We start from the raw sequence: 26,182 nt of genomic DNA, 5'->3' as shown, positions 1-26,182 counted from the left end.
TTGCCACATGACAGAAGAATGATTTATTAGAACAAATTCCATGACAAATCATATAAAATAACCATTTTCTGAAAGACATCCATAAGACCACCTGAGGACAAAATGCACAGAGGTGCCTCCAAGAAGCCAGACAAATAAGTTACCAATCCCAAGGCGAAGGCTGGGGGAGGAGCATGAACTTGTGAATAAAAAAACTGTGCGGCGATGACCGCGGGGGTGCGGGTGGGAGTGTGGTGGACGGACGGCCACTGCTCGCTTCTGGGGGACAGGCTGTAAGCAGCTGCGCGGGGCGTGCGGGGCGGGGCACCAGGACCAGCACCTCCTCCGTGTGCACACAGCAGGCTCGCGGACGGGGCCGGCCGCGGACCCCACTGCCACTCACACACGTACACATCGGGGAGGGGGCACAGGGCCCGGGCATGGGGCTCCACATCAGCTAAATGTAAACACGGACACACGCGTCACCCACCGCGGCCCCAGACCCGCGCCTGCTGGCCTCTGGTCCGGCCTCGGTGACCCCGGCCCCCGCAGTCGGTCCTGTCCCGCAATCGGTATCAGCGCAGGTGCCAGGCAGGGTGGGGGCACCCCAGCCCCACCTGCCGCAGCCAGTGGGCTCTTTGGCTTCGAGGCTGCGGAAACATCAGCCCCCAGGAGGGGGCTGGGCTCTGCTCGCCTGGCACGTTCCCAGCTGAAAGAATCCTGAGAAATAAAACTGTTCCTGGGGGGCTGTCCCTACCCCCCCCAACAGGACCTGGAGCACAGAGGCCCGGGAGGCACCCAATTAATGCCCAGAGTCCGCAGGACAGTGGGGGAGGGGAGCGGGGGGAGGGCACGTTGTCCAGGGAGCTTCTGAAGCCCGGTTTTTGGCCACTTTGGTTACTCGCTCTCCTCCGTCTGGCCCAGAACCACCGGAAGCCAGGTGCCGGGCCTCCCTCCCTGGATGTGCCCGCTTCGGGGCTGAGCCTGGGCTCGTGTGAGCGCAGGTGTGCCTGGAGAGCGCTCGTGCCTGTGTGCACAGCGCCCGGCCCACACGCTGAGTTTGGCAGTTGTGTTGGCACCAAAGGCTCAAAGCAGTGGGGTTCCTGCCACAAACGTTCCCACAGGCTGCGTCCCCGTCCCGGGCCACCGGGCTCTGGGGCGGCTGGGAGCTGCCATCGCCCCGCCCAGCCCACACTCTGCCGCCTCAAGTCCCGGGGCGTCCCGAGGCGCCTCCCCACTGCCCTGCTCTGTGTTTGGCACTGAAAGACCGCATTGCCCAGTCCTCTCCCCCAACCTGGTCCCGGCCAGCACAGAGGGACAGGGCAGGGACGCACGTGTCCCCCAGCCCACGAGGCAGAGTGGGACCCTCCAGGCCGGGGAGGCTGCTGCAACGGCACAAATGACTCCTTCCTTGAAAGCTAACGACAAAATAACAGCGATGGAGAGGAGGCTGGGCACACGCCCGGACACTGGCCGTTGGCATCGGCCACAGTGGGAGCTGGGCCAGGAGGCCAGAGGGGCTGGGAGGGCGCTGGGAGCTGAGGAGGGGGCCTGGGCACCCACGGGGTTATGGCACGTGTGGGGGTCTTTGTGGTGAACGGTCCAGGCCCAGGGTGTGGGGAGGCCGCCCGGCCCCACCACCTAGATCAGGAACCGCTCTGTGTCAGGGAGGAAGGAGGGGAGGAAGGAGGGGTCCGGGAGGCCGGGGGTCCCGCAGTTGGCCCGCTGCGGGAAGCTCCTTGCCGGTGGGGCCGAGGGGGGTGAGGACGGACTCTGGGAGGCCGGCCGGCCTCTCCCGAGCTGGGCCGAGCCTGCAGAACCCCGGTTTCCGGTCAGCAGGTCCAGGTTCCCACTGGGGTCCACGATGGCGTTGATGACTGGGGGGGGAGTGGGGAGGGTCAGGCCGGCTGGTTAGCTGTGGGTATTAGCCAGGCTCCACCAAGGCCCCCGCCAGCCCTCCCACCACCTGCGCCCCGCCACCCCGCACGGCCAGAGGCACCAGTGCAGCCCCCCGGGTCTGGGCCGCACCCACCTTCCAGCTGCTTCTGCACTCGCCTCAGTTCCTTCAGGATGGAGCTGATTTCCTGGAGGCGGACAGGAAAGAGGCCGATGGAGCCGAACCACCAAGCGCTCGCCTCTCCCTGGGGCTCCAGGGGCAGGAGTCGGGGTCCTGGGCTCGGGCAGCTCCCCCCAGTCTCCCTGCAGCCAAGTGGGCTGGTGGGGGGCCAGGGGGTCAGAGGGGCCCCTCACCCTGTTGGACGTCTTCAGGATGGGCACCTCGTTCTCCGCGTTGATCCTGGCCTCCAGGTCCTCCCAGGCTCGCCCTGTGCTCTGAAAGAGGATCCTGTGCCCCGAGGGGCAGGGGTGGGAACAGGCAGAGGACAGTGACCAAGAGACCCAGGCATGGCATCTTCCCAAGCCACTGCACCAGCCATGGGGAGGTCCATGCCAGCCCCTCCTGTGCACAAGGGGAAACTGAGGCCTGGAGCAGGACCTGGGCAGGCCGGTCCCAGTGTCCTGTCTCTGGGCCTAATGTGGGGAGGGCTGGGAGGAAGGAGGGGGCAGGGAGGGAGAGGGGGGTCATCCTGGGGGCTCTGGCCCTCCCAGGCCCAGGGTCTGGTTGCCAAACCGCGCGCGCATGTGTGTGTGTGCGTGTGTGCGTGCATGCACACGTGGCACAGTCCTGGCGCACAGGCACATGTCTGTACCCGTGTCAGGGCCTCAGGCTGGGTGTCCACTAAGCAGCGGTGGCTCCCCGTCCCATCCCCCAGGGGCTCTCACTGGCCAGCGGGCACGCGGGCCGACTCACTTCATCTTCTCAGCGAGGTGCTCCGTGTTCTCGCGGATGGCCTGGGACAGCTGGGACACGGGGTTCAGCATCAGGTTATCGAAGATCACCTGCGAGGACCCAGTATCAGCCCGGCGCCCGGACGCCCCAGGAAGCCCTGTGCCCTCCACACCCTGACACGGCCCAGAGTCCAGAGCGGGCTCTCCGAGGGGAGGGGCGCCTGCCTCCTCACGGTTCCGAGGCCGCGTCTTGCCGGCCAGGGGGTCCTCGCAGCGGTCGTTCATGTTCTGGTCCAGGTCCTGAGAGTGCAGGGAGCCGGGCGGCACCTTCTGGAAGTTGAGGCTGGCCTCGGGGATGCGCTGCACCAGCTGCAGGGGTGAGGGGGAGCAGGGTTGTGGCCCATGGGGCGGGGCGCCCGCCAAGCCGTGGACAGAGCAGATGCCGCCCGGCCGCTCGGGGTCCCTGGGCGCCCCACCCTCGTGGAGCAGGTGCCGGGCCCGCGCTCTCAGGGTGGCTGGTGCGGGGTGGTGCTGGGCACGGGCGTGGCCCCGGGGAGGGCTCACAGCCACAGCCCCCAACCTGGGCGTGCAAGGGGCTGCCAAGGGCAGGCTCACCTCCTCACGGGCGGAGATGGTAGAGGCGGGGGTGCCAGGCGCACTGGCGCGAGAGGGGCTGTGGGCGGGCCCCGGGCAGCCCGGCGAGTCGCCGTCTCCGGCCACATCGTGGATCTCGCGGGCCAGGGTGGCCACATCCTTCACCAGCGTCTGGCTCAGCCTGCAGCGGCAGGAGGGAAGGCAGGTCCTGTGGGGTCCTCCTGGACCCAGCCTCGGTGCAGGGAAGTGTGGGGACAGGAGCCAGACGGGACACGACGTCACCCCCCCCACAGGCAGAAGCCCCCCTCCCCCCTGCCCAGGTGGGGTGGGGGTCCCTCCCAGGAGGCAGCCACTGGGTCAGGGGCAGGGCCAGGGGTACACAGCCTCCAGCCTGGCCCAAACTACCCCCAACCAGCCACTAGCAGTGCTAGAGGGACTCCCACTGGGCGCCTCAGCGCCCGACCCCCTGAAGGTGGCGGGGGGCTGGGGCGGGGCCCTGGGAGGAAGGGTGGGCAGAGACGCCCACAGGCTCCTGGCCACACCCACTGCTCCTCTGGCCACACCCACTGCTCCTCTGGCCACCAGGGCCACACGAGCCCGGCTCCACAGGCAGAGTCACAGACAAGGGTCAGAGCCAGGCAGGCCCAGAGGCCGGGGACTCTCCACAGGGCAGGGAGGCCAAGCCTGCAGCCCCACAGACAGCCTAGACCTCCGTCCCCTCCGCCCTGACGACGGTAACACATGCTTCCCTGAGAGGCTCCTGGGCCACCCAGGAAAGGACACAGGCCAGCTGGGGACCAGCTCCCTGCCGCAGACTGCCCGTGAAGCCCCAGGGCTGGAGTCGAAAGCCTCCGTCGCCCGCCCTCGGAGCACCTCAGCCCCACAGCCGGCGCACTCTGCGCTCCTCCAGCCCTTGGCCAGGCTCAGGGCAGGGCGACAGGCTCCGGCCTCTGGCTCCCTCAGCCCTCCAACGCCTGCAGTCATTCCAGGGACGGGACCCCAGGACCCACCAAGGACTAAGGACCAGGTCTCTGCATGCAGCTCTCCCAGCTCTGCTCAGGGCGCCCCCCAGCCGGCCCTCGTGCCCGTCCACTCTCGGCGGCAACTACAGCCCCTCCCGACAGGTGCTGGGCACAGCTGGAGAAATTTCCCTGGCTGGAGTCTGCCTCCCACCAAGGGCTGCCCCAGGCCCCATCAAGATAGGGGTCCCCGACTTGGTCCCACCCTTCCAACATCAAAAACACAGAAGGAACACCTTCGAACTGCTGGTGACCCGTGCCCCTGCCCCCAGCCAGCCCCGCCCTCCGCCCCCTCTGTCCTCTGCACTCTGCACGCTGGTGTGTTCAAGCTCGCCCACTTGGGAAGCCCCCGGGGGCCCCCACTTCCCCTTCCTCTCTCCTTCCACCTCCACCCCCTTCCCCTCACCCAGGTGCGGCGCCCCCCTCCAGAACCCCACACCCTGTCTCCTTGGCCAACCCCTCAGCGCCCTCCCAAGCATCACTCTGCACAGCCAACTTCCCTCCAACCGCCCCCCCAACCAGGTGTCCCGAGAGCTCTATCACCAGCCCTCTTCTCTTCATGCTCTCCATGTCCTCACACCGCCCGCAGCCTTGGTCACCGTCTTCATGCTGATGATGCCCACACCTCCATCCCCCATGTGGGCCACTGTCCTAGAAGCCACCTGCCCCCGCTCACCTCCCTCCAGGTGCCTCACCGGCTCAAGCTCAGCATCCTTGGCACCAAAACTCACCACTCACCAGCCCCAGCCATTCACCTCCTGCCCTCTCCACGAGCCCTGCAGTGCCAGGCCAGCACAGCACTGACCACTCTCCTTCCCTGCCACGTCTGCACCACCCTTTCCAGCGCCCAACCTGGAGGCGAGCCTTCCACTGAAGGACTGCATGAAGGAGCTCATCTTTAACAAAAATCTTGGTGAAGGCCTTCCTGTACCAGAGGTTCCCCCACCCTTCTGGGCAGATCTGCATCCATCCATCCAACCACCCACTACCCGTGCAACTGCCCGCCCATCCATCCATTCATCACGCACCCAACCGTCCATCATCCATCCACCCAACCATCCATCCATCCAACCACCCACTGCCCAGCCAACTGCCCATCCATCCCTTCATCATGCACTCAAACATCCATCATCCATCCACCCAACTGTCCATCCAACTACCCGTCCACCCAACCGTCCATCATCTATCTATCCACCCAACCATCATCCGTCCATCCACCCATCCACCCCCCTGACAAGCATTTCACAAGCCCTTTTAGGAACTAAACCCCCAGCCCAGTCCCAAGGAGAGGTACCCTGTGGATCAACAGCTCGTGCTGTCAACTGGCACCACGCACCTGGCAATCTCAGCAATCTCGGCTGTCTGCACAATGAAACCATAAGGGTCGGGCTCTTCTTCCTCGTCATCTGTGTCCCGGAGGCCAGGGGCCCGGGGTCGGGCCCGGCCAGAGCTGCCAGCCCGTGGGGTCTGCGTGGCTGTTGAGGCATGGGGGCGGGCGTGTTTGGGGGAGCCGTGGTGGGAGCCATACTCCTCCTCGGATGTGGACGTGCAATCCGAGCCCTGCTGCCGGCGACGCACGTCTTGGGTGAGTGAATTGGTTCCAAAAGCAAGAACAGAACAGAGCAGCCCTCAGCACCTGCGGCAGCCCTGAGGTCCCTCCAGGCAAGGGCCTGGTACTGCAGGATGAGCTGTGTTGCGGCTGGCACCCCCGCACTCAGACGCCCTTTGGCTGAAGCACCAGCAGCTGCTGGGCTCCAGGGACTGCAAGGCCACTGCCAGCCCAGAAGCACGTGCACAGACGGGCAGCCTGGCGTGTCCATGGGCCCTTGTGGAGCAGCCCAGGGTCGTGGCTGGTTGGTAGTGGCTGGGGCCACATTCTGGGGGAGGGGTCTGTGCCCATCAGGAGGGTTAGGGTTAGGGAACTGGGAATTGGTGCCTGCAGACACCCCGGGTGGGGGTAAGCCACTCCACGTGGATCAGCCATGGCCCTGGGCTGGACCGTACATGTGGCCGCACACAGCCCATGGTCAGAACCCAGCTCAGCCACCACAGCCCCTCCCTGTACCTGCCCGGCCTCAGCCCCGACTGCTCGCCCACCCCTGCGCTGAGCCCCTGTGGCGGCCGCAAACGTGCACAGTACAAGGAAGGGTGGGGCAGCGGGTTCCCACCAAGCAGGTGTGGCCCTCACCCCTTGGCCATGGGGCAGATGACACCTTGGCCCCCTGAAGACCTGGCAGGCAGGGAGGGGCCCGGAACTCCAAAGCCGTGGGTGCGGGAGGGGTCAGGGGTTGGGGCAGGTATGGAAGCAGCAGCATGGGGCTGGACCAGCAGTGCTGACACCTTAAACCAATTCATTCAGAGGATGGGTCAGTCCCCCGGCAAGGCAAGCCTGGCTGCAGGGATGCCCACATCCACCCCGGCAGGAGCCGGCCCCGGTGCCACGGCAGCCGTCCCTCCCTGCTGCACACGTGGGGTCCGCAAACCCAGGAAGGAGCAGGCCCCGCCCCGTCTGCAGTCACCCAGGCCTGCTTGCGAGTCAGGGGCAGTCCCTCCAGGCTGGAGATGGTTGGGGCTTTCTGCGTTCACACGAAGACCGCCTGGGGGCTGCAGGAGGCCCGCCACCCGTGCACACCCGGGTGCACGTGTGTGTGTGTGTGTCGGGGGGAGAAACAACCGCCGATGGGAAAAGGGGCTCCTCCAGGGCCAGGACTGGAGGCCCCGTAGCTGGTGCAAGGCCGATGAACAGCAATCTGCAGACACACTGCCCGTGCCGACCAGACCCAGGGCCACCCTCCCGCTCCCCACACTCACTGGGTGAGGAGTACCGGGCGCTGCCTGGGCGGGCCCTGCTGAAGGGCTGGCGGGGGACCGTGGTGGCATTGGCGGCCTTCCTGGCGGTGGCCCGAGCCTCGGCCACGGCGGGCTTGCGGCCGGCGCAGTACAACTCGACGCTGCGGCGGGAGAAGCCGGCGCGGGTGGGGGCTGCCTCCGAGTCGCTGGGCCCTGTGAAGGAGCCGGCCCGCCTCCGGGGCATCGCCAGGATGTCCAGGCGTGACAGCTTCTTGGCCTGCTCGGCAGCCGGCTGCCCCGCCAGCTCAGGGTTGGCCGGGGGCCCCCGTTCGCCATCTGTGGCCTCTGTGTCCGAGGCATCCCCCAGCCGGGCCCGCCTCAGCCGGGAGGCCCGCGTGGGCCGTGGGGCGGACAAGCTGTTGGAGCGGGTCAGCGCCTGCTGCACCTTCTGGAGGCCGGCTGAGCCGCGGCTCTGTTCTTCCCGGGCGGCAGGCGACGGCGGTGGGGCCGTGGGTTTCCGGCGAGGCCCCCGCCGCCCTGCCCCCACGGCCCCGGAGGTCTCATGGTCGGAAGTGACCGTGTCCACACCGGGCAGGTGGGCAAGGCTGGAGCCTCGTTCCTCATCGGGCCATTCCAGGGACCCTCGGGGCCCGTGGCCACGCCGTGCGGCCAGGCGCCTTGCCGGCTCCCCGCGGCCTGCGTCCGCTGGGCCCAGCGGGCGACGCTGCCTCTCTGAGAGGCGCTCGCGGGCGCTGCTCGGGCCGACGCCCCCCGCGTCCTGCACTGCCGGCGGGGACGGCAGCTTTTCCTGCTGCAGCCCCGGGGGCTGCGGGCTGGGCCCGTGCTTGCCGCTGCGCAGACTGATGGTGCTGGCCGTGTCCACATCGGAGTCCCCGGACAGGGAGTCCTCTGGCGGCCCAGGGGCGCCACCCAGCTCACCCTCTGGCTCCTCCACGGACTTGGAGAGCAGTCTGGCCTCCAGGGCGGCCAGCGCCGTCTCTGTCTCCTTCAGGATCAGGTGGGTGTCCTGAGAGTGCAGGTCCACGCGTGAGGCCCGGGCCGCGGCCAGGTCCTGCAGGAGGGGGTGGCTGCGGATGTACGGCAGCTGGCCGGGAGCTGCGGGGCCACTGGCCGGCTCCTTGGTGAAGCTCTCCTGCCGGACGAACGCCGGGGCCTCCTTGGGGGCGGCTGGGGCAGGGCCCTCAGGCTCCGGGGACGGCCCTGTCCGCAGCTGGATGACCATCCTCCCACTGGTGCTGACGTACACGCTGTCCCGTGTCGGGGGGCTGGGCTGGGCTGCCCGCCCTGGGCCCTCCACCTGCCCTGGAGCCACAGTTGCTTTCCTGGGGAAGGTCCCCTCCCCGTTCTGGTCCCCAGAGAAGGAAGAGGTGGGGGCCGGCTCCCCAGGGGCCCTCGGTGAGCACCGGCCCCTCGTCCACGCCAGTCCCTCCTGGGGGCTCCCGCGTCTTTCTTCCTGCAGGCCCCCGCCTGGCTCAGGGCCCCGGCCTCCGTCCGACCCACTGGCGTCACTGAGGCTGTCGGGCTCCAGGTCCTCCTGTCCCAAGAGGAGGCTGGCCTGCTCGCTGCCCAGCTCCGGCGGCCCCGGCCCTCTCTTCCGGGTGGCCTCGGGGCCAGCGGGGCCGTCCGCCCTGCCGCTGGGCAGCTGTGGGAGCAGGCGTCGCTGGCGCACAGGCAGGGCCCCCTCCAGCTCTCTGGCTCTGCGCCCGGGGCCGTCGTCTGGAAGACAAGGGGGCTGGTTAGAGTGAGCGCTGCCCGCGGGCCCACACGAGGAGCTGGCGCCCACCCCCGGGCACAGTGACGAGCGCTCGTATCTGCCTAGTTGGCGGCCTCAGGCTACCCCCTCCCTGTTGCGGCACTGGAGCCACTTACCTGACAGGCCTGGGTCCGAGTAGCTGTCGGCCAGACTGGCCCAGCGGGACACCCACTTCTGACCCCCGGGGGATCCTGGTACTGGGAGGCCCTACGGAGAGGAGGGCAGGAGCGTGTCCACGGCAGGGAGAGACAGGAGCCCCACGGAGAGGTTGACGAGGCGGCCCATCCCAACATCTGGCCCCCACACCATCCCCGTGCCTGCCACCTGCCCCCCAACAGAAGCAGCCAGAGGGCCCCCGTGGCCTCACCTGGCTTGCAGGACCCTGACATAACTACCCATGTCTCAGCCCAGCTCAGTGGCTTGGAGGTCAGCGGTCCCCGCCCCCCAGACTCAGCCAAGCCCCGCCCATGAACACATATACCCAGGCACCCTTGATCCCTCTGCACAGATGGGCGCCAGGGCCCGGAGCCCACAGCTCGGGCAGGACCAGGGCCTTCGAGTGCATACAGGATGCAGTGACCAGGGCCCCGGCCCAGACACTGTCCTGTCCCTGCCCAGTCCCTCCCCAGGGACGTGCCTGGGCTCAGTCCCACACACCTGGAGCTCCACCGGGGGGGTCCCGCCCACTGGGCGCGAGGCAAACTCCTGCAGCAAGGCCATCCGCTGGGCCACTCCGTCACCAGGCTCGTCTCTGTCCCCTCTGATAACTGGACGGAAGGTGGCCGAGGACGTTCTGGAGAGTTCAGGGGACTCCCGTACCCCAAAGACCTGCCGGGAGGGACAGTCGGGCAGCAGGTCAGAGCCCACGCCCGAGGCCGGCCTCCCAGGCCGCCCGCTGCAACATGCGCACCTGGTCGATCATCCTGCGGGCCTCCTCCACCTCCCGGTCCTGCGCCTCCGTCTCAATGGTGTAGGTCCCCGCGTCACTGAGGCTGTCGTCCTCCTCCTGTTTGCGTGCCTTCGTTACTTGGGGGTCAGCAGGGGGTGGCGGTGGCGGCGAGGGGGCCACAGGGCTGGCCCCACGGGGTAGCAGGGGGGCGGGCGGCGTCGGGGGGGTCTTCTCGGGGCCCGACCGGGCAGCCGGGGAGCCATCCCGCAGGCACTGGGCCATGAAGTCCTGGGCCAGGCGGGAGCGGCGCCCCACGCTGCCGAAAGGGCGAGCAGGGGCCCGGGCGGCGGGCGAGGGGCCGCCCAGCCGCTCCTCCGCCTTCTCCCGCTTGAGCGAGCTGGCCCGCTGCGGCCCCGAGCTGCCGCCCGCCCCCCGGGCCGGGGCCGGGGCAGCAGCGGCTGGGCGGTCCCTGTCGGCCGGCCCGGGGCCGCGGCGCCTGTCGGGCCTGGAGTCCCCTGGCGGAGTGTGCGTGAAGGACTGGGAGCGCTTCTTGCGGGGCGTGTCCTCGTCGAAGAACTCGATGACGAAGGCCTGCTGGCCGTGCAGCAGCTCCTGGGGGTCCCGCCTGAGCTGCCTCTGGAGCCGCACCTGCTCCCCGCCGGCCTCCGAGGGGGCCCCAGCTGCCCCGGCCGCCTGGGCCATGGGGTCCTCCGAGTCGCTCTGCGTGCCGTCCTCGTGCTTGTGGCCTGGAGGGGGCGGGGGCCCGTTGCATGAGGCCAAGGGAAAGGAAACACCCGGGGGTCGGGGACACACTGCCCCACCGTGAAGCCAGCGCACGTGGCCCAGAGGAGCAACAGGACCACGCCGGACGGCCCCCGACGGGCAGGCGGCTCTCAGGCAACGTAAACAGACCAGGGGGACGAGGCCGCCGAGGCGAGGGCAGGCAGCTACGCACTCACCCTTCAGGGTGCGTGTGTGCACCGGCAGGTCGCTCTTGGTGCTGTGCCGGTCGTCGGCGGGGCCGGCCCTGTGCATCAGGCTGGGGTCGCTCTGCACCAGCCAGTCGGCCACCTTGGTCTCCGCAGAGACCACCTCGATGGGTGTGGGCTCCTTGCCAGGGGGCCGCCGCTGGCGCAGGGAGAACTTGGTGACGTGGTCCTTGATCTTCACCTTGCCGGGGCTGCAGTCGTCAAACTCGATGGTGAAGCAGGCGTGGCTCTGCACCACGGGGGCCACACTGCCCCCGCCCGCCTCCGCATCCCTGGTGGGCGCCTCGTGTGCCGGCACCTCTGGGGCCCGCGGCGGGGGGGCCTCCTTGGTGGGGATCTCGAAGTAGCTGGGCTCCCGCCGGAACGAGTAGCCCTGTGGCTCTGTGGGGGCCCGGAAGGCGGCCGTCGTCCCCACGAGGTCACTGTCCTGCTGAGCCAGCTCCTTGGGCCGCTCTGTGGGGGAACACGTGCTCAGGCCAGGCACGTGCTCACAGGTGGCACCCTCACCCCACCCACCTCTGCGAGGACCATCGGTGCCGTCTCTCCCCGCCCACGGCCCCGCCGAGAGGGCGCCTCCCGAGCAGGCTGCCCTCCGGGACTTACCCGTGTCAGGCTCGTCCTGGCGCCGTTCCTCGGGCGGGCTGCTACCATCGTCCTCCCCCCACCAGGAGGGCTGCCCGTACAGGGGTGTGCGGTAGGCCGCCGCCTCTGCAGAGGGAGAGTTGGACCCTGGGTCCCTGTGGCCCCAACACAGACAGAGGCGGAGACCCGGAGCTGGGGAAGATGCTAGGGTCTGCAGGGGGCCCCGGCACCACCTCCCAGCTCGGATCTGCAGCTGCCCAGAACCTTGGCCAGCCACCCTGAGCCCCATTTCTGCAACCCTGGCGGGTGACAACGGCAGTGACAACCTCCCCATGGGGTGGCTGTTCCAGGGAGGCGCGTTCCTGGGGTTGCACTGTCCTCAGCACTGCGGTCCTGGGGCAGGCAATCCCTCGAGCCCGGCCTGGGCCCTCTGCCCCTAGGGCCTGCCCAATAGAGGGGCGGGAGGACAGCAGCGAGCCCCACCCAGGGCTGGCCTCTCCCCCAGGGCCTGTAAATAGTTCGGGTCACTAATAGGTGACCTGGGGCTGAGAGCCACTGCAGTCTGACTGAACCACATGGGGCAGGGATGTGGGTTTGCATGGGTGGCTGTTTCTACAGCGGTGCAGGAACGCCGGCACACGAACGCCGGCACACATGCTGGGGGCTGTGCGGGGAGGGGAACGTGTGTATGTCTGGGTGCAGGGGCGAGAGGCCAGCTCCTGGGTGAGGCGGATCAAGGCCTGTGTGCACGCCCCTGCCCCTCCCGCACCCCTCTGCACACCATCCTACCTGGCCCCGATCTCCGGTCCCCCCTCTCTGGCCTGGGGTTCGCGGCCTCGCAGTAAGGCGCCTGCTCCGGCACAGCCTCGCCCCTCTTGGGCGCCGGGCTCTTGACGCTCACCTGCAGCTGGCTGGTGTACTTCTCGTGCTGTTGGCAGCGGCCGGGGTGAGGAGCGGGGGCTGCCTCGTGAGGACGCCCCCGCCCAGGGCGGGCCTGGCCTCTCCTCCGCCCCACAGTGGCATGAGGTCTCCCTCACAACCCTCGCGGAGCAGACAGCCTAAGACCTGCCCTTGTCACGAGCCTTGAAGCTGGGGGGCCGCACCCAAGGCTGGGGGCATCCTCAGGTCCACAAGCTTCCAGGAGGGAGTGGACAGTAACCGTCAGAAGGGAGACCGCCCCCCGCAGGCCCCTCCAGAGAGGGGGTGGGACAGCCCTCAGGAGCAGCGGGAGGTGGGGAGCAGCAGCCTGTCCGTGCGCGTGCGAGGGCGCGTGTGCACGCGCGCGTGCGTGCGGGGTCCCACCTGGCTGAGCTCAGCGGTCACCGGCCCTGCCCCTCACTGGCTGTGTGACTCTAGGCAGGCCACCCACGCTCCCTGTGCTGCCCACGGTTACTTTGGAAAATGGGACTAAGCCTCCCCCCCACCCCCCCGCCGTGGGGCTCCTGGGTGAGGCTCTGGGCAGGGTCCCCCAGTCTGCTCCATGTGACTCCTGCACAGCTGAGCCAGGGGAAAGGAGAGGCTCCACCTGCCGTGACCGACACTGGGACCTTCGAGCCCCAGCTGAAGGAAGGGTGCTCGAGGGTGCCCCTCACCCAGGACCTCCCACGAGGCTGTCCCCAAAGGCTGCCCCCAGCTAGCCACCCAAGACGCCGGGTGGGCCCTCCCCCTCCCTCCCACCCAACCACCCCCTCCTGCTGGGCAAAGCAGCCTCCTCTGGGGCTCCAGGTACACCCAACGTCAGTGACTGCATCAGCCGGGGGTGGGGCGGGGTGGGGCGCATGACTATCTTCCCCACCTGCCCGACTGGGCCATCCGGCAGGGCAGGCCAAACCAGGCTGATGCATGGTGGCCCAGAGGCCTGGGGGAGAGCAGTGGGAAGCGGAGGGCTATGGGGACACAGGGATGCAGGGGCCCCAGGCCAAGCACCAGCACTGACCCTGAGCGCCTCCTCAGGGACGCGGTGCTGCACCCGCTCCAGCACGTACATGTTGGAATGTGGCAGCGCGTTAAGGAGAACAGGGGGCAGAAAGGGGGCGGGGCCCTCGGACAGCATCCCCTGCTCCCAGGCGGTGGGTGAAGAGGGAACGCGGGCCGGGCGGAGGGCTGGTGCAGATGCCTGCAAGCTTCCCCCCGACGTCTGTGCACTGGCCTTGCGTCCACACTGCAGGGACAGCCCGCAGGCCGTGTTGTCCCCGGTCAGGGGACAGGACAGAGGCTGCTCCAGGCCACTGCACACACGTGCCCTAGGTCCGCGGGGATGCTCTCCACCCCACTTTCAGCCCAGGAGCCCAGCAGGGCCCCAGAGGCCATGCCACATGCGTCCAGCTCCAGCTCCCGTCCCGGACCACCCTTCAGCCCCGGGCCTCCTGAGGTTTCAGGGGTGGGGAGGGCCTCAGCCAGCCGCTGGGCCCACACCCGCCAACGTGTGTGCCCAGGCGAATGCGGATGGAGGAGAGGATGCATTCCTGCCACACTTACGGGTCCCCAGCTGCCCAGGGCAGAGGCATGGCCCCCATCACCCACGTCCTGAGCACAGAAAGCCAAGCCTGGGAGGCCCCCAGAAACACCAGGACTCCGGGTCCCGGGAAAGTTCCCCTGTTCCTCGGGCCCTGTGTGAGCTCAGCCCCGAGGGCGGGCAGAAGATGTCTGTGGCTGGGGCCTTGGCTGAGGGGCAGGCGGCGGCAGGGGCTGGAGTTCAGGCCGGAGTCTAGCCCGGGCTTCACTCTCCTGTCTCTAACCCCCTGAGGCCCCCACCCACTTCCAGCATAACAGGGCGACTGAGGCCCTGGGGACAGAGGGGGAGACCAGGAAGGGTGGGCGCCCCCGGAAGGATATCGTAGCCGAATCGGATGACATCGTTGAGCTTCAGCGTAACATATTTCTGGTCCGGGATGCGCACGTCATTCACGAATGTCTGCGGAGTGGGCAGGTGGCGGAGATGAGCCGGGGCAGGCGGGCCGACGACTCTGGAGGCCCCGGAAGAGGACCACCAGGCCCTCCAGTGCTGCTCTGGGCCCGGCACCGTCCTCCCAGCACGGGTGCACCAGCCTCACACCCCAACGGGACCACAGGACAGACGGCCGTAGGAGGACCGGCCGAGGGGGCCGAGGCGCCAGACCCCACACAGCACCCAGGGACCCTGACACAGCCCCTCAAGCACAGAACCCACGGACACCCCTGTGAGACGGCCCCTTCTCTCATCCACACAGAGCTTCGTGCCGGCCCCAGCCCCCAAAGCCCTCGGGAGCGGCGAGGCACACCCACAGGGTGGCCCCGGGGCAAGGCCGGTCAGACTGCAGCCCATTCAGGCGACGGGGTGCCGAGGGAGGAGGGGCTCAGGGGGCAGAGACCCCAGCAGGGGCAGAGACCCCAGCAGGGCCTGAGACCCTCGGCTGGGGGCACTCTGCGGGGGACCGGGGGGTGGCACCCAGCGCTTGCTGGAGTGCCCACATGGCAGAGGCAGCGCCAGCCCGAGGCTGCTGTGGGACCCCCAACTCAGGACGCAGGGGGCCGGGAGGGAGGGGGGAAGGGCCCTCCTCAGCTGGTATGAGGGGGTGGAGGCTGCTGGCTTGTTTTCTTACTGAAACAGCCTCCCAGGGCAGGAGACCAAACACAGAAAGAACAGGGAACCCAGACAGGTGTTGGACCCTGGAGAGAGCCCCGCCCTGTCCCTCCCGCCCTGCCTCCACCTGAACCCCTCTCTGCTCCTGCAGCCAGGAACTTCGTCTTGGGTCACCTCCTTGTCCCTGTTGCCCCCAACTCACAGAAGAGCTCACATATACCCCTTACGACAGGGTACCCCAGCACAGCCCCATCCATCACAGGAGCCCCATTTCCCAGCCTGCAGGAGGTCGCATTGCCTCCCCTGCCCACCTGAGGGCCCACTGCCCTCCTCACCCAGCAGGCAGCCCCACCTCCCAGAGGCCCTACCCAGTGGGAGCCGTCCCAAGGAGGCCACCAGAGCAGGAGGTCCTGGTGGGAGCCAGGTGGGGACAAAGCAGAGGGGTGGGGCCGTGATGAGGGGGCGGAGCCAGGGTGAGGATGGAGCTGGGGTGGGGCCAGCACAGGGGGCGGGGTCATGAACAGGGGTGGGGCCAGCACAGGGGGCGGGGTTATCACAGGGGGAGGGGTCATGAACAGGGGTGGGGTCAGCACAGGGGGAGGACCATGGAGGGGGTGGAGCCATGGGGGGGCCCAGCTGGAGTGGGGAACCAACGCGGAGGGGTGTGGTCATGAGGGGGCGGGGCCAGCACCGTGGGAGGGGGTCATGGAGGGGTGGGGCCAGCACAGGGGGCGGGGCCTGGAGAGGGGCAGGGGGTGGAGCCAGGGTGTGGGTGGCACTGGGCTGGGAAGAGGGGTGGGGCCAGCACAAAGGCCTGCACTCACCCCATTGAGGCTGCCCAGGTCCTTGACCCAGTGCTCGTCCCTGTCTTGGTCGTAGTTGATGACAGCATGCTGCTTGTCCACACTGCGGGACTGGGGAGACACAGAAACCCTCGGGTGGCCGACCGGGCCAGGCGGCCCAGGAGGTAGAGGCACCCCGCAGGAGGCCCCGCTCCCCACTCTCCAACACTCCCCCACCCGACCACAATACCACCACCAGGCCCCTGGCCACGCAGCCCACGAGGTCCCACCCACGCCTCCACACCTCAAGCATGTGTGCCCCAGAAAGCCCACCCAGGCCTGACCCGGCCAGCCGTCCTGGCCACGGGGTTCCTCCTGCCCCAGTCTGCCTCCCGGGCCCCTCCCATTGTGACCAGCCCTCCACGGCACCAGGAGGCCCGTGCCCCCCCTGCCATCCCAGCCACTGCTCCGGGGTCAGCGTGGGAGGGGCTGGGAATGCTCGGAAGATCTGGGACACGCTGTTCACTCCCAAGGGCAGGCCAGGCTGGACGGTGGGGGCAGGATCAAAGGGCTGTGGATGCTCAGGGGGAGCCCCCCCCGCCCAGCCTGGCCCACAGCGCACACCTCCCGGAGTGACGGACATGCGCACACACGCGTGACGTGCCTCAGACCCCACTGCCTCCTGCTCGTGTGCACAGGGCTCACATCCTGAGCACACCCTGCCACCCAGATGCTACACGCACATGAACACATGCAGGTCGCTCCGCCCCAAGCACTTCCAGCTCTGCCCTGGCCACCAGCCGACGCAGGACCCCTCCCCAAGGACAGTCACCCAGCTCCCTCACACAGTCAAGCTGGAGGGCCACAGCCCCTCCACTCCAGGGACAGAGAGGCAGGGACAGGGCCACAGGGCCACATTCTGCTGGATCAGGCACCGCCAGCACGAGCCGCCTTGCCCAGCCAGGGGGCGGGCAGTCTTGACACAGAGCACATCACCACCGCCCAGCCCGCTGCCCTCACTGCTGGAGGCCCCGTGTGTCTGGGTGGCAGCTGCATCCCTCCCCCACCACCTGAGGAGCCCAGGCCTGGGGCAGCCCCAGGAAACACCGGCAGGACTGGGGTGCTGGGGCCCAGCCCTGGGCAGATGACAGTACCTGCCCAGCAGGGCTCCCACGAGACACCCAGGACCCCCACTTCCAGAGCATGTCACGGGAACGACGAGACCCACACTCACGCCCCACCGCCTGGGACAGGATGGCCCGGCCCTTGGGAGGGTGACCCAGCACCTGAGTCCCTGCATCACCACCCTCCACCACCTTCTCAGTTCTCACAGGTGAGTGCCCAGACCCCTTCCCCCAGCCAGCGGCCACCTCCACGGAGCCACTTTCTCTCTGATTCTCTCCACCTACCCAGCCCCTCCGGCACTATCCAGAAATGGCCAGTTTCCGGTGGGGGGGGGGCGCCCAATACCCTCCCCCGAGGACTGGAGCTCCCAGGGCTGGGCCTCCCTCACCCAGAGACAGGAGCGCACAGCAGGGTGGGGTGGGGTGGACATGGGCTCTGGCCCCGCCCCGCCCCCACCCAAGGTCACGCCGCTTGGCCGAGGTGCCAGGGCAGGACCTGGCCAGGAGACTGCAGCAGGCAGGGCTGTGAGGGCTCCAGCCTCTCCTGGGCTCAGGCTGGCCTCAGGCACAATGATGCTGCTGCAGGGGGGGCCCGGCAGGGGCTTGCAGGCCCACACCTCATGCTGCCACGGACCCTGGGTCCTCCAGAAGTGAGCAGGGGTGCAGGGGAAGTTTCAAGGGGGGCGCAGAGTCTGCGGGGCCAGCCGGGGCCTCCTGGACACACAGGCCAGCCCAGAGCCGTCTGCCCCAGCGCCACCCCCATGAGCCAGGGGAAGCACGGGCCTCCCTCCCCGGGAAGCCCCCAGGGCTGATCCTGGCGGGGCTCCAGTGCCAACTCACCTGCCTCCCAAAGCAACGGGTCTCTGGCGAGGTGAGTCTGACCTTGAGACCCCCTGCCCCGCGCCCCCGGCCTCATCTCTTCCCCCGTCCCGAATTCCTCAAAGTCGGCACCCACAGCTAGACAGCTCCGGGCCACCCTGGCCGCAGCCTGTGCCCCGGACGTGGGCACCACCTCCACCACTGGACTCCCCCGCTGGTCCCCGCCCGAGCCAGCCCTTCCCGCTGTCCCGGCCCAGGCAGGGTGGGGGCAGGGCACGCTGGGGGGGCCCACACGCCCTCCTCTGGGCCTCGGTCTCCCGGCTGCAGGTGCTGGCAGAGCCTCCCCAGGCCCCGGGCGGCCTAGACAAGGATCAGCAGGTGTCCCAGGGGCCTGCGTGCTTGGGCTCGCCCCACCTCAGGCCAGGGAGCTGCCCCTCTGGTGGCCCCGTGGGTCGGGCATTCCTTAGAGTCCAGCCCGGCAGCTGGGAGGGCTGGGCTCACTGAGGGGCTGGGGGCTCCCGTCCTCCTGCGCCCCCTCCGTGCCCAGCCACTGGCCCACCTCAGCCCTGCCCAACACCTGGATGCCACTGGGGCCGGACTCTGCCCTCCCCATGGCCGGGTATCAGGCTCCCAGGGACCGCGGGCCTGAGAGGGGCTGCTGGTGGCTGCACACCGGGATGTGGCGGGACGGGGGCTCTGCTCGGCCTGAGGCAGACGTGGTGGACGACAGCAGGAGGGCACTCTGTGCCTCAGGCTTGGCCACTACCTTTGCCGAGGTGTAGCCCCCTAGAGGGGCTTCTGGGCTGACCTTTCCGGCCTGAACACCTTCCCTCCCTCTCCAAGCTTCAGACCTCCAACTCAGGCCCAGCCTGGCCAAACCCAATTCCTCCTCCCTGCCCGCCTGGCCCTTCAGCCTCCCTGGGGAAGGCCACCAGCCAAACCCCCACCCGGCTGCTCTGGCCACACGCCCTCAGCCCCAGGCAGCGACCCCCGCTGGCCTTCCTGGTCAGCACCCCTCAATCTGCGCTCCTCCCCCACCTGCATCTCCCCAGGCCTCCCTCTCGCCTCTCTGCCCCCGCCTGCCTGCTGGCCAGACGCTTTGCCTCTGCAGGTACCGTGCCCTCTCCTGGGCCACGCTCTCACGGTGCCTACCTTCCCTTTCCCAGCAAGATCCCCCCTGCCCGCCCCCCGCCGCTCAGCCCCAGGCTCCCCGACGCTTGTACCCAGAGCCTGGGCTGCCCCACCCCCTCCCCAGACTGCCGAGAGTGCCAGGAGCCCTGGGCACAGGCAGGGAGGGTCCCGCAGCCAGAGCCCTCCCTCCCTCCCTCCCGGCCCAAGCCCACGTGCCCAGAGGCTGGAAGCCCACGCCCGAGGGAGAGGTGGCCCCTTGGCCCAGGCAGGACTCAAGACTTAAAAGGACACAAAGCAGGCCACGTGGCAAGTGGAGCGGATGGGGCACAGACGCGTAAAATAGCTTTAAGAGGCTCCAAACACACGGAGTTTTGGAAAAGGACCTAATTGTTTGTAGTCACTTTAAAACGGAATAAAGATGTGCTTCCGAAATTTGGGTCTGACGCCCTCCGTGAGTGAAAGCCCCGCCCAGGACCTGGCAGAGGCCCAAACCCCAGGCTCTGGGCACGCCCTCCTGCCAGCTCACACCCAGCGCCACCCCAGCGGGGCCACAGCGTCCATGGCCTGTGTGTGTGCAGGGGGATCCTGAGCTGGGTCTCTCGGGCCGTGGTTTCCGGGTAAGGATGCGTGCAGATGAATCCCAGCTGTCACCCCTCCCACGTGGCAAACCAGGCGAAGGCAGAGAAGACACCGTGCCACAAACATGCACAGGCTCTCTCTCTCACACACACACAGACATGTACAACATCCACACACGTGTGCACACATGCACCTGTGAGCATATGTGGTTGTGTGCGCAGACGTGTGCCGACGCACAGGCACTCGCCCGTGCACATCCACACACGGACACACACACACGCCCTGCACCAGAGCCCAGGGACACAGGGGCAGGAGCCACAGTAGGCAGCCTGGGCTCGGGCACCAGGCAGACCTGGGCCCATGTCCCCGCTCACGTCCTCACTGGCCCAGCTTGTGCCAGGCTCGCCCTGGGGGCCAGGACCCCGGCGAGTGGGCGGCCCGTCGGGAGAGCGTGGCAGCACGGGGCCAGGTTGGCGACTCTGCCTCTGGGACACAGCGCCCCTGCCCCCGCCCCTCAGAGGTCCACACGTGGGCGCTCCTGCCTGGGTTGTGGTACAGCCTCCTGGACGGCCCCTGTTCCCCAGCCTCGTCTCCTCCCGCCACACTGCCTCCCCCTCCCCGCCGGGCGAGGCCCCCTGCCTCCGCCAGCACCCCCGCCAGCACCGCCCCCCAAGCTCCCACTCCTCAGCTCTCAGCACGTCGCTGTGTCCAGTCGGCCCCAGAGCCCCCCGTCCCAAACCCGGTGCCGCCTTTGGGTTTTTCTCCTGGGGGGTCACCTGGCTCCTGCTTATGTGTTTGTGGGCGGCCCAGCCCTGGAATGGAGACCCCAGGCTCCAGCGTGGGGCCAGTGACCATCGAGTGACAAATGTGGGAATGGACGCGAGGACACACAGAGGGCAGGCCCGGGTACCCCGGGAGCACGTGGCAGGGAGAGGGTGGGGATGGGGCGGGCGTGGAGGATCCCGGAAAGCCAGGCAGGTGGGGAGAGGCTGCGGCCCTGAGGAGGCCTAGTGGCCGAGGGTACCTGTCCCTGCACCCAGGTGGGGGTGGGAGCAGCACTCGGGGATGCCTGAGGCATGAAGGAGGGAGAGAGAAGGTCGGGGTTTGCCCCTGGACACCTGGCGGGGTCGGAGGAGAAGGGGGTTTGTTCAGCACCAGGCTAGGCCTGCCTCTGAGATGCCCAGGAGCTGATGACACAGGAGACTGGGGAGAGCACGGTGACAGACACCATTTGCATCACGTGAGCAGAGGTGGAAACTGAGGCCGTGGGTGTGGACAGGACCTCCAGGGAGGGGTCTCGTACACCCAGAGCCCAGGCCAAGTGGGAAAGCTGCAGGGGCCGCCAGGCAGGCACCAAGAGGCCCGGGAGCCTGGAGCTGCCATCCTAGGGAGAAGCTGTGGTGGGGAGGCGGCGTGTGCAGTGGCCATCCGGGCGGTGGCGTGGGGACTCGGGCTGGGCGGTGGCATGGGGACTGAGGCTGTGGTGTGCAGGTGAGGAACTCCCTAGCAGGGGCTCCACAGAAGAGGACGGGGTGAAGGGGGCTGGCAGGACAGCACAGCAAGAGGATGGGCGTCCTGAGCAAGGGGCAGGTGGGCTGGAGGGGGGAGGCGTTGGGTGGGGGCGGCATTCCCACACCTACTCTACAGCTACGTGACCTCCCTGAGCCTCAGTTTCCCCGTGTGATGGAGACACGGCCACGCTGCCCAGGACAGCCTGAGGCAGAAACGCAGGTGCACCCAGGCCAGGGCCAGCCCAGCATGGAGGGCTGAGGATCCCCCCTGCCTCCACCCTGCTCAGGGCTCCCCACTGATCGGCCCAGAAACTAGGAATTGGACCCCAAACTCACGCTGCACACCCGGCCCACCCCCTGGGAAGAGAAGCAGGCAGGGTGAGGGCCTGGTGCAGGGCACAGAGCCGGCGAGCGGGGAGAAGCAAGCACGCTGGGCCCCCAGCGCTCACAGGCTCCCATCAAGTGCCACCTCCTACGAGAGGCCCTCCCAGCCACCCCGGTGGACGGGCAGGGCCATCGACAAGCCGCACAGTCACAGCAGGGAACACACAACTCCCTGCCAGGGGTCAGGGCCAAATGTGGTGACCCCTGTGGATCTCTCGCCAGTGGACAGACAACAGAGGTCGTGTCAGGTGACACCATCAGGGAGCCACCAGCCACATCAAGACCCCCGCACCGGCCACCCCAGGAGGCCGAGGGGGCGACCTATGGCCTCTGCTTGCTTTACGTGGCCTGAGAACAGTCTTTACAGTTTATGTGGTCAAAAACAAAAAACAAAAAAAACTTTCACGACAGGTGAAAATGATATGAAATGGACATAGCAACATCCACAAAGTTTGACTGGCGCACCCGTTTGTCTTCCCAACAATAGCAAAGCTGAGTGGCTGTGATGGAGGCGTGTGGCCCGCAAGGTCTCAAATGTATACCCAGCCCTGCACAGAAAACATTCACCCAGCCCTGCACAGACCCACCGACTTCCAAAGGCAAGAAGCAAAGAGAAAAAGGGAGAGACGGCTCTACATCAAAGATACTGAAAAGACCGAACAAACAAGGGCGGGTCCTGCTGGGTCTCGAGTCAGGCAAATTAGAGGGCGTTTGGGGGGAAGTCAGGGTGTCTGGACGTGGACATGCACATGGTTCGGACCCCCGGCTGCAGCCCAAGCCCCATGCATCCCAGGGACTGAGTGGGCAGCAGAGCCAGGGCTGCACATGGAACAGAGGAGGGGTCTCACCCTGCACCCAAGTGGGCCGCTTGGTTGGACCGGGCAGTGCAGCCCACCTAGGACACCTCCTGAGAGTCCCACAGTGGGAGCGTGGAGCTTGGAGGGCTTGGGAACAGGGACCCAGGTGCCAGGCTGGGGAGGGGTCAGGGCTGCAGGGAACCTGACTCAATCACCCCACGAGGGTAGGGAAACCCTGTGGGCCCTACAGGGTCAAGTCCCCCGCCCCCTCCCCTCCTCATTCCTAGGAGCCGGACACGTGCACCCCATGGAAGCCAAGGTTGGCTCAACCCAAACTCAGGGCCAGAGAGAAATTCCCGATTGCCGAGTGCCTGGTGTCCTGGCACTTAGTGCCCTGCCAGCCTCTCGAGCCTGAGAAAGGCCCCCACCCCCCACCGCAGGGCACTAGCCTTCCACTGGACGGCTCTGATGGTCAGAGCTGACCCTGTGGCCCCCTGATTCACGGCCCTGTTGGGGCCCCCGGACAACAAGGATGTGGACGGATCTGCTTTCAGGCACCTTCGCAAGGTGGGCCCCGACACCTTCAGAATCCAATAGCACCTCCCCATCAGAAACGGTCCAATATGCAGAGGCAGGGACCCTCACCCACGAGTGCACACACCCACCCGAGGCCCCCGAGGCCCCCGAGCCCCGCTGTGGGCCCAGGTGGAAACGCCCGGGCCTCCTCCCCAGGGGTCCCGCAGCAAGTGGGGGGGCGCCTTCCTGCCCAGCGCCCCCACCCCAGCCCAGGTGCCCACACTCACCTGCAGCATGAGCTCACACTCATCGCGCCCCACGAAGATGAGCTCCCGGGGGAGCCGGTGGCGCATGCCGCTGCTGCTCACCAGGAACCAGGAGGTGACGCTCATCTTGGCACGGGCGAGGCCTGTCCGGCCCTGGGGGGGAGGGGTCGTCAGAGCAGGGCTCCCCTGCCTGGGCCTGGGCCCCCGGACACCCCAAAGGCCAGCACAGATCCTGCCCCGATGAGGTTCAAGCACCTTCACGGCACCACTGCAGTGGCCGCTTCCAGAAATGCTGGGCTCCAGGCCAGCCCCTCACCGAGTGTGCCTGTCCCCTGCGAACCCTCCCAGGCTGAGGTCGCCCGGTCCTCCCTTACACTCTAGGTCCACACATAGCCTCCTCTCTCTCTCTGGGTGCATGGGGCGCTAGCCACACTGCCTGCGTGTGGACCCACATGTGTCCCCGTGACCTGCAGGAGCTGCTCCCAGGTGGAACTCAGCATGGACCTTCAGGGTCCCCACAGGGCTAGGCCCTCACCCAGGACAAAGACACTGAACCAGAGGCTCTGCCGCCCCTGCTGGACACCCTGGGGTGGGCCCAGGCAGGGGGCGAGGAGGAGATGGCTGGAGACCAGAGCCCTGAGCCATCGATACGCCGGCCACTGAGAGGGGGTTGAACGTGCCTTGGCGACCACTGTGGCCGCCCTGCAGAAGCCCCCAGGCCAGGACAGTACCGGGTGGTCAGGGCAGCAGGCAGCCCCTCCAGTGCACAGGAGGGAGGTGGTGCTTTGGTGCCTGAGATCCTGGGGGCTGATATGGTCAGGACGGACAGGGGAGTATCATGGTGCCTTGAGGGGCACAGTGGGGACAGCCTGAGTGACGACAAGGGCCGATGTCACCCGAGACCAGGCCCTGGGGCCGCCTGAGGCCCCACACAGCCAGTGTGCACGTGCTCTCACACAGGTGCCAGTTGCCCAGAGCCGTGTCACAGGGGCACAGGTACCAGAATGTGCAGACACACCTGCGCCCCACATGTGTGCACACACACCCGGAGCACCGCCTACAAGTGCCCTGGCCGCTCTCCTGTGGAAGCTCACACACACGTGCACGCGCACGCGCGCGCGCGCGCACACACACACACACACACAAACTGGGTAAAACGTGTCCTAGGCTCTGAGAGACACACACTGCATCACCCGTCCCTGCATCAGGCGGCTTCCCTCCAGCCAGGGAGGTGGGCAGCAAGAAGGGAAACCACTTGTGAGAAGGTGCGAGTGATACAGAGAGAAATAGGGGTGGGGACAGCAGCCGCGAGGGGTCCATCTACGGAGGGCGGTCAGGGACGGCTCACTGGGAGCAGGCGGAAGCAGGCATGTGAACATCTGGGGGCCGGGCTCCAGGCAGAGGGAGCAGGCAGGGCCAAGACGCTGGGCCGCGTGCTCCCAGGAGTTCTGTGGCTTGTCCGGGAGCGAGGGGGGAGGCCCCAGAGGGCTCAGGACACGCTACATCCCTGAGTGCAGAATGCAAATGCAGCAGGCCTGTTCCAAAATTATGAAGGATTTCAAAACAGCGAGAGCAGAATGCTAAACCCAGTGCAGGGTCTGAGTGCGGGGCCCATGCAAGAGCATGTGTCCCACACCTGCGAGGCCAGCCCTGGAGGTCCTGGGTCCGTGATCTGGCTCGCAGTATGCAGAACAGATGGCAGGTCAAGCAGGAGACTAGTTAAGACGTGAGACAATAATGAGGGAGAGAGAAGATGGTGCTGGCACCTGGCTGGAGCACAGGATGTAGGGAGCATCTCCAGGCCCTGTCCCTGCAACGCCCACACCCAGAGCCTCAGCCTGAGGCTCCTACGAGCCAGGTCTCAAACCAGGCCCCACCCATCGGTGAAGGCCCAAGTGACCATGTATAACCCATGGCAAACCCTCACGTCACCTCGGGCAAGCAGGTGGGAAGATGTCGGAAAATCCACCCAGAACACAGCCCCAGCCGGCCAGAGCCCCTCCTCCTGGGACCCCTGCCCTTCCTCAGGGTCCAGCCAGAGGGGCAGGCTCTGGAAGGCGAAGGGGCGGGGACTTCCAAGCCCCTGCAGCCTCCGGAGGCCTCATCAGCACAGCCCGAGAAGATGACAGTCCTCTCTCTAGGAGAGCCCCCCGCCCCCCCCAGCCCCCCCAGCCCCCAGCCCCCCGCCAGCCCCCCCCAGCCCCCAGCCCCCCGCCAGCCCCCAGCCCCCCCCCAGCACCCCGCCAGCCCCCGGAGAGCCCCCAGCCAGCCCCCGGAGAGCCCCCAGCCAGCCCCCAGCCAGCCCCCACCCAGCCCAGCTCCCACACTCTGCCATCACCTGCCACCAGGTCGTGATGGGCAGTTGGGAAGGGGACCCCACCCAGAGGAGGCCACAGCCTCTGCTTTTGGCAAAGGGAGGCCAAACCTCCAGAGCCGGGTTATGCGGCTGTGGCGGAGCCAGGCCGCCCCTGCCGCTGCCAGCCCATCTCGCAAAGGCCCAGGCCTGGAGTCGTGGACGCTCCCAAACAGCCTGCGGCCGGTTCAGGGCTAGGCTGGCCATCGTTGCTAGGAGGGAGAATACTGAACACCCCAAACTTGTCCCCCCAGAAGGGCCACCCGCCTGGAAGGGAGGGGAGGAGGTGGAGTCGCCCAGGGGCAGGGGCCGGGAGGGGCAGAGAGCGGCGGCGGGCGGCTGGAAAGCGCAGACTGAACGGAGGCCGGGACAGCGGAGAGGCGGCGGCGGCGAAGGGAAATGAGGAGAGAGGGAGGTGGAGGAAGACGGAGGGAGGGACCGCGGGAGGGGAGACCAGGCCGGGAGGAGGCCGGGCGGGAGCGCCGGGCCCGGAGGGGGACGGAGCGACGCCTTCTCCTGAATCAGCGCTCGCCGGGGGCGGCCAGGGCCCAGCCGGTGCCTGGGCGGGGACCCCGGCGCCCGGGCCAGCGCCTCCCTCTCCAGGCCGCGTAGACGCGCGCCCGGCGGTCCCTCCCGGCCTGACGCAGACCTGGGCCGCCTCCGCGGGGGCGAGGACCGACCTGGCCAGGTGCGCCGGCAGCCCCCACCTCCGCGCCTTTGTCCGGCCCACCGGGCTCCGCTCCCCCGCCCCCTGCCCGCTGCCCGCGCGGCCCCGTCGGCGCGCAGGTGCGGGAGCAGGGGGGCCCGGCCGCCGCGGGCGCAGAGCGGCGCGTCTTACCTGCGGCTCGGTCCCGACTCGGCCCCGGCTCGGCCCCGGCCCTCCCGCCCGGCCGGCCGAGCGCTGGGCGGGGCCGCCGCCTAGGACATGCCCGGCGCGGCCCGCACGCTCGCGGCA

General features: G+C 68.1%; 1 protein-coding gene across 1 annotated transcript; it reads right to left on the bottom strand.

The window, feature by feature from the left end:
• On the bottom strand, positions 1 to 26,182 carry CEP170B (centrosomal protein 170B). Its single transcript, XM_081230385.1, has 19 exons — positions 26,066 to 26,182; positions 22,896 to 23,027; positions 15,790 to 15,879; positions 14,225 to 14,317; positions 13,340 to 13,390; positions 12,193 to 12,331; positions 11,425 to 11,529; positions 10,792 to 11,274; positions 9,854 to 10,578; positions 9,601 to 9,771; positions 9,060 to 9,150; positions 7,191 to 8,906; positions 5,716 to 5,959; positions 3,382 to 3,541; positions 2,992 to 3,135; positions 2,789 to 2,877; positions 2,230 to 2,323; positions 2,012 to 2,063; positions 1 to 1,856 (listed from the first exon to the last, which is right to left on the bottom strand). The coding sequence occupies exons 2-19, from the start codon at positions 22,998 to 23,000 to the stop codon at positions 1,621 to 1,623; spliced, it is 4,788 nt and encodes a 1,595-aa protein (XP_081086511.1). The 5' UTR covers positions 23,001 to 23,027; positions 26,066 to 26,182; the 3' UTR covers positions 1 to 1,620.

The sequence above is a fragment of the Mesoplodon bidens genome (genome assembly GCF_964165515.1).
Source record: "Mesoplodon bidens genome assembly, chromosome: 3".
In the NCBI taxonomy this organism is placed as follows: domain Eukaryota; kingdom Metazoa; phylum Chordata; class Mammalia; order Artiodactyla; family Ziphiidae; genus Mesoplodon; species Mesoplodon bidens.
Note: the sequence above shows the minus strand (reverse complement) of the source record. Positions and strands in the feature narration are given on the sequence as shown.

Bases quoted from the DNA above. Each gene is read 5' to 3' on its own strand.
- CEP170B (XM_081230385.1), bottom strand. From the start codon at position 23,000: ATGAGCGTCACCTCCTGGTTCCTGGTGAGCAGCAGCGGCATGCGCCAC. The intron at 11,530-12,192 runs GTAGGATGGTGT...CTCCCTCTGCAG, and splicing joins GGACCGGAGATCGGGGCCAG to AGGCGGCGGCCTACCGCACA. The intron at 10,579-10,791 runs GTGAGTGCGTAG...CGCCCCCTCCAG, and splicing joins GCACACACGCACCCTGAAGG to GCCACAAGCACGAGGACGGC.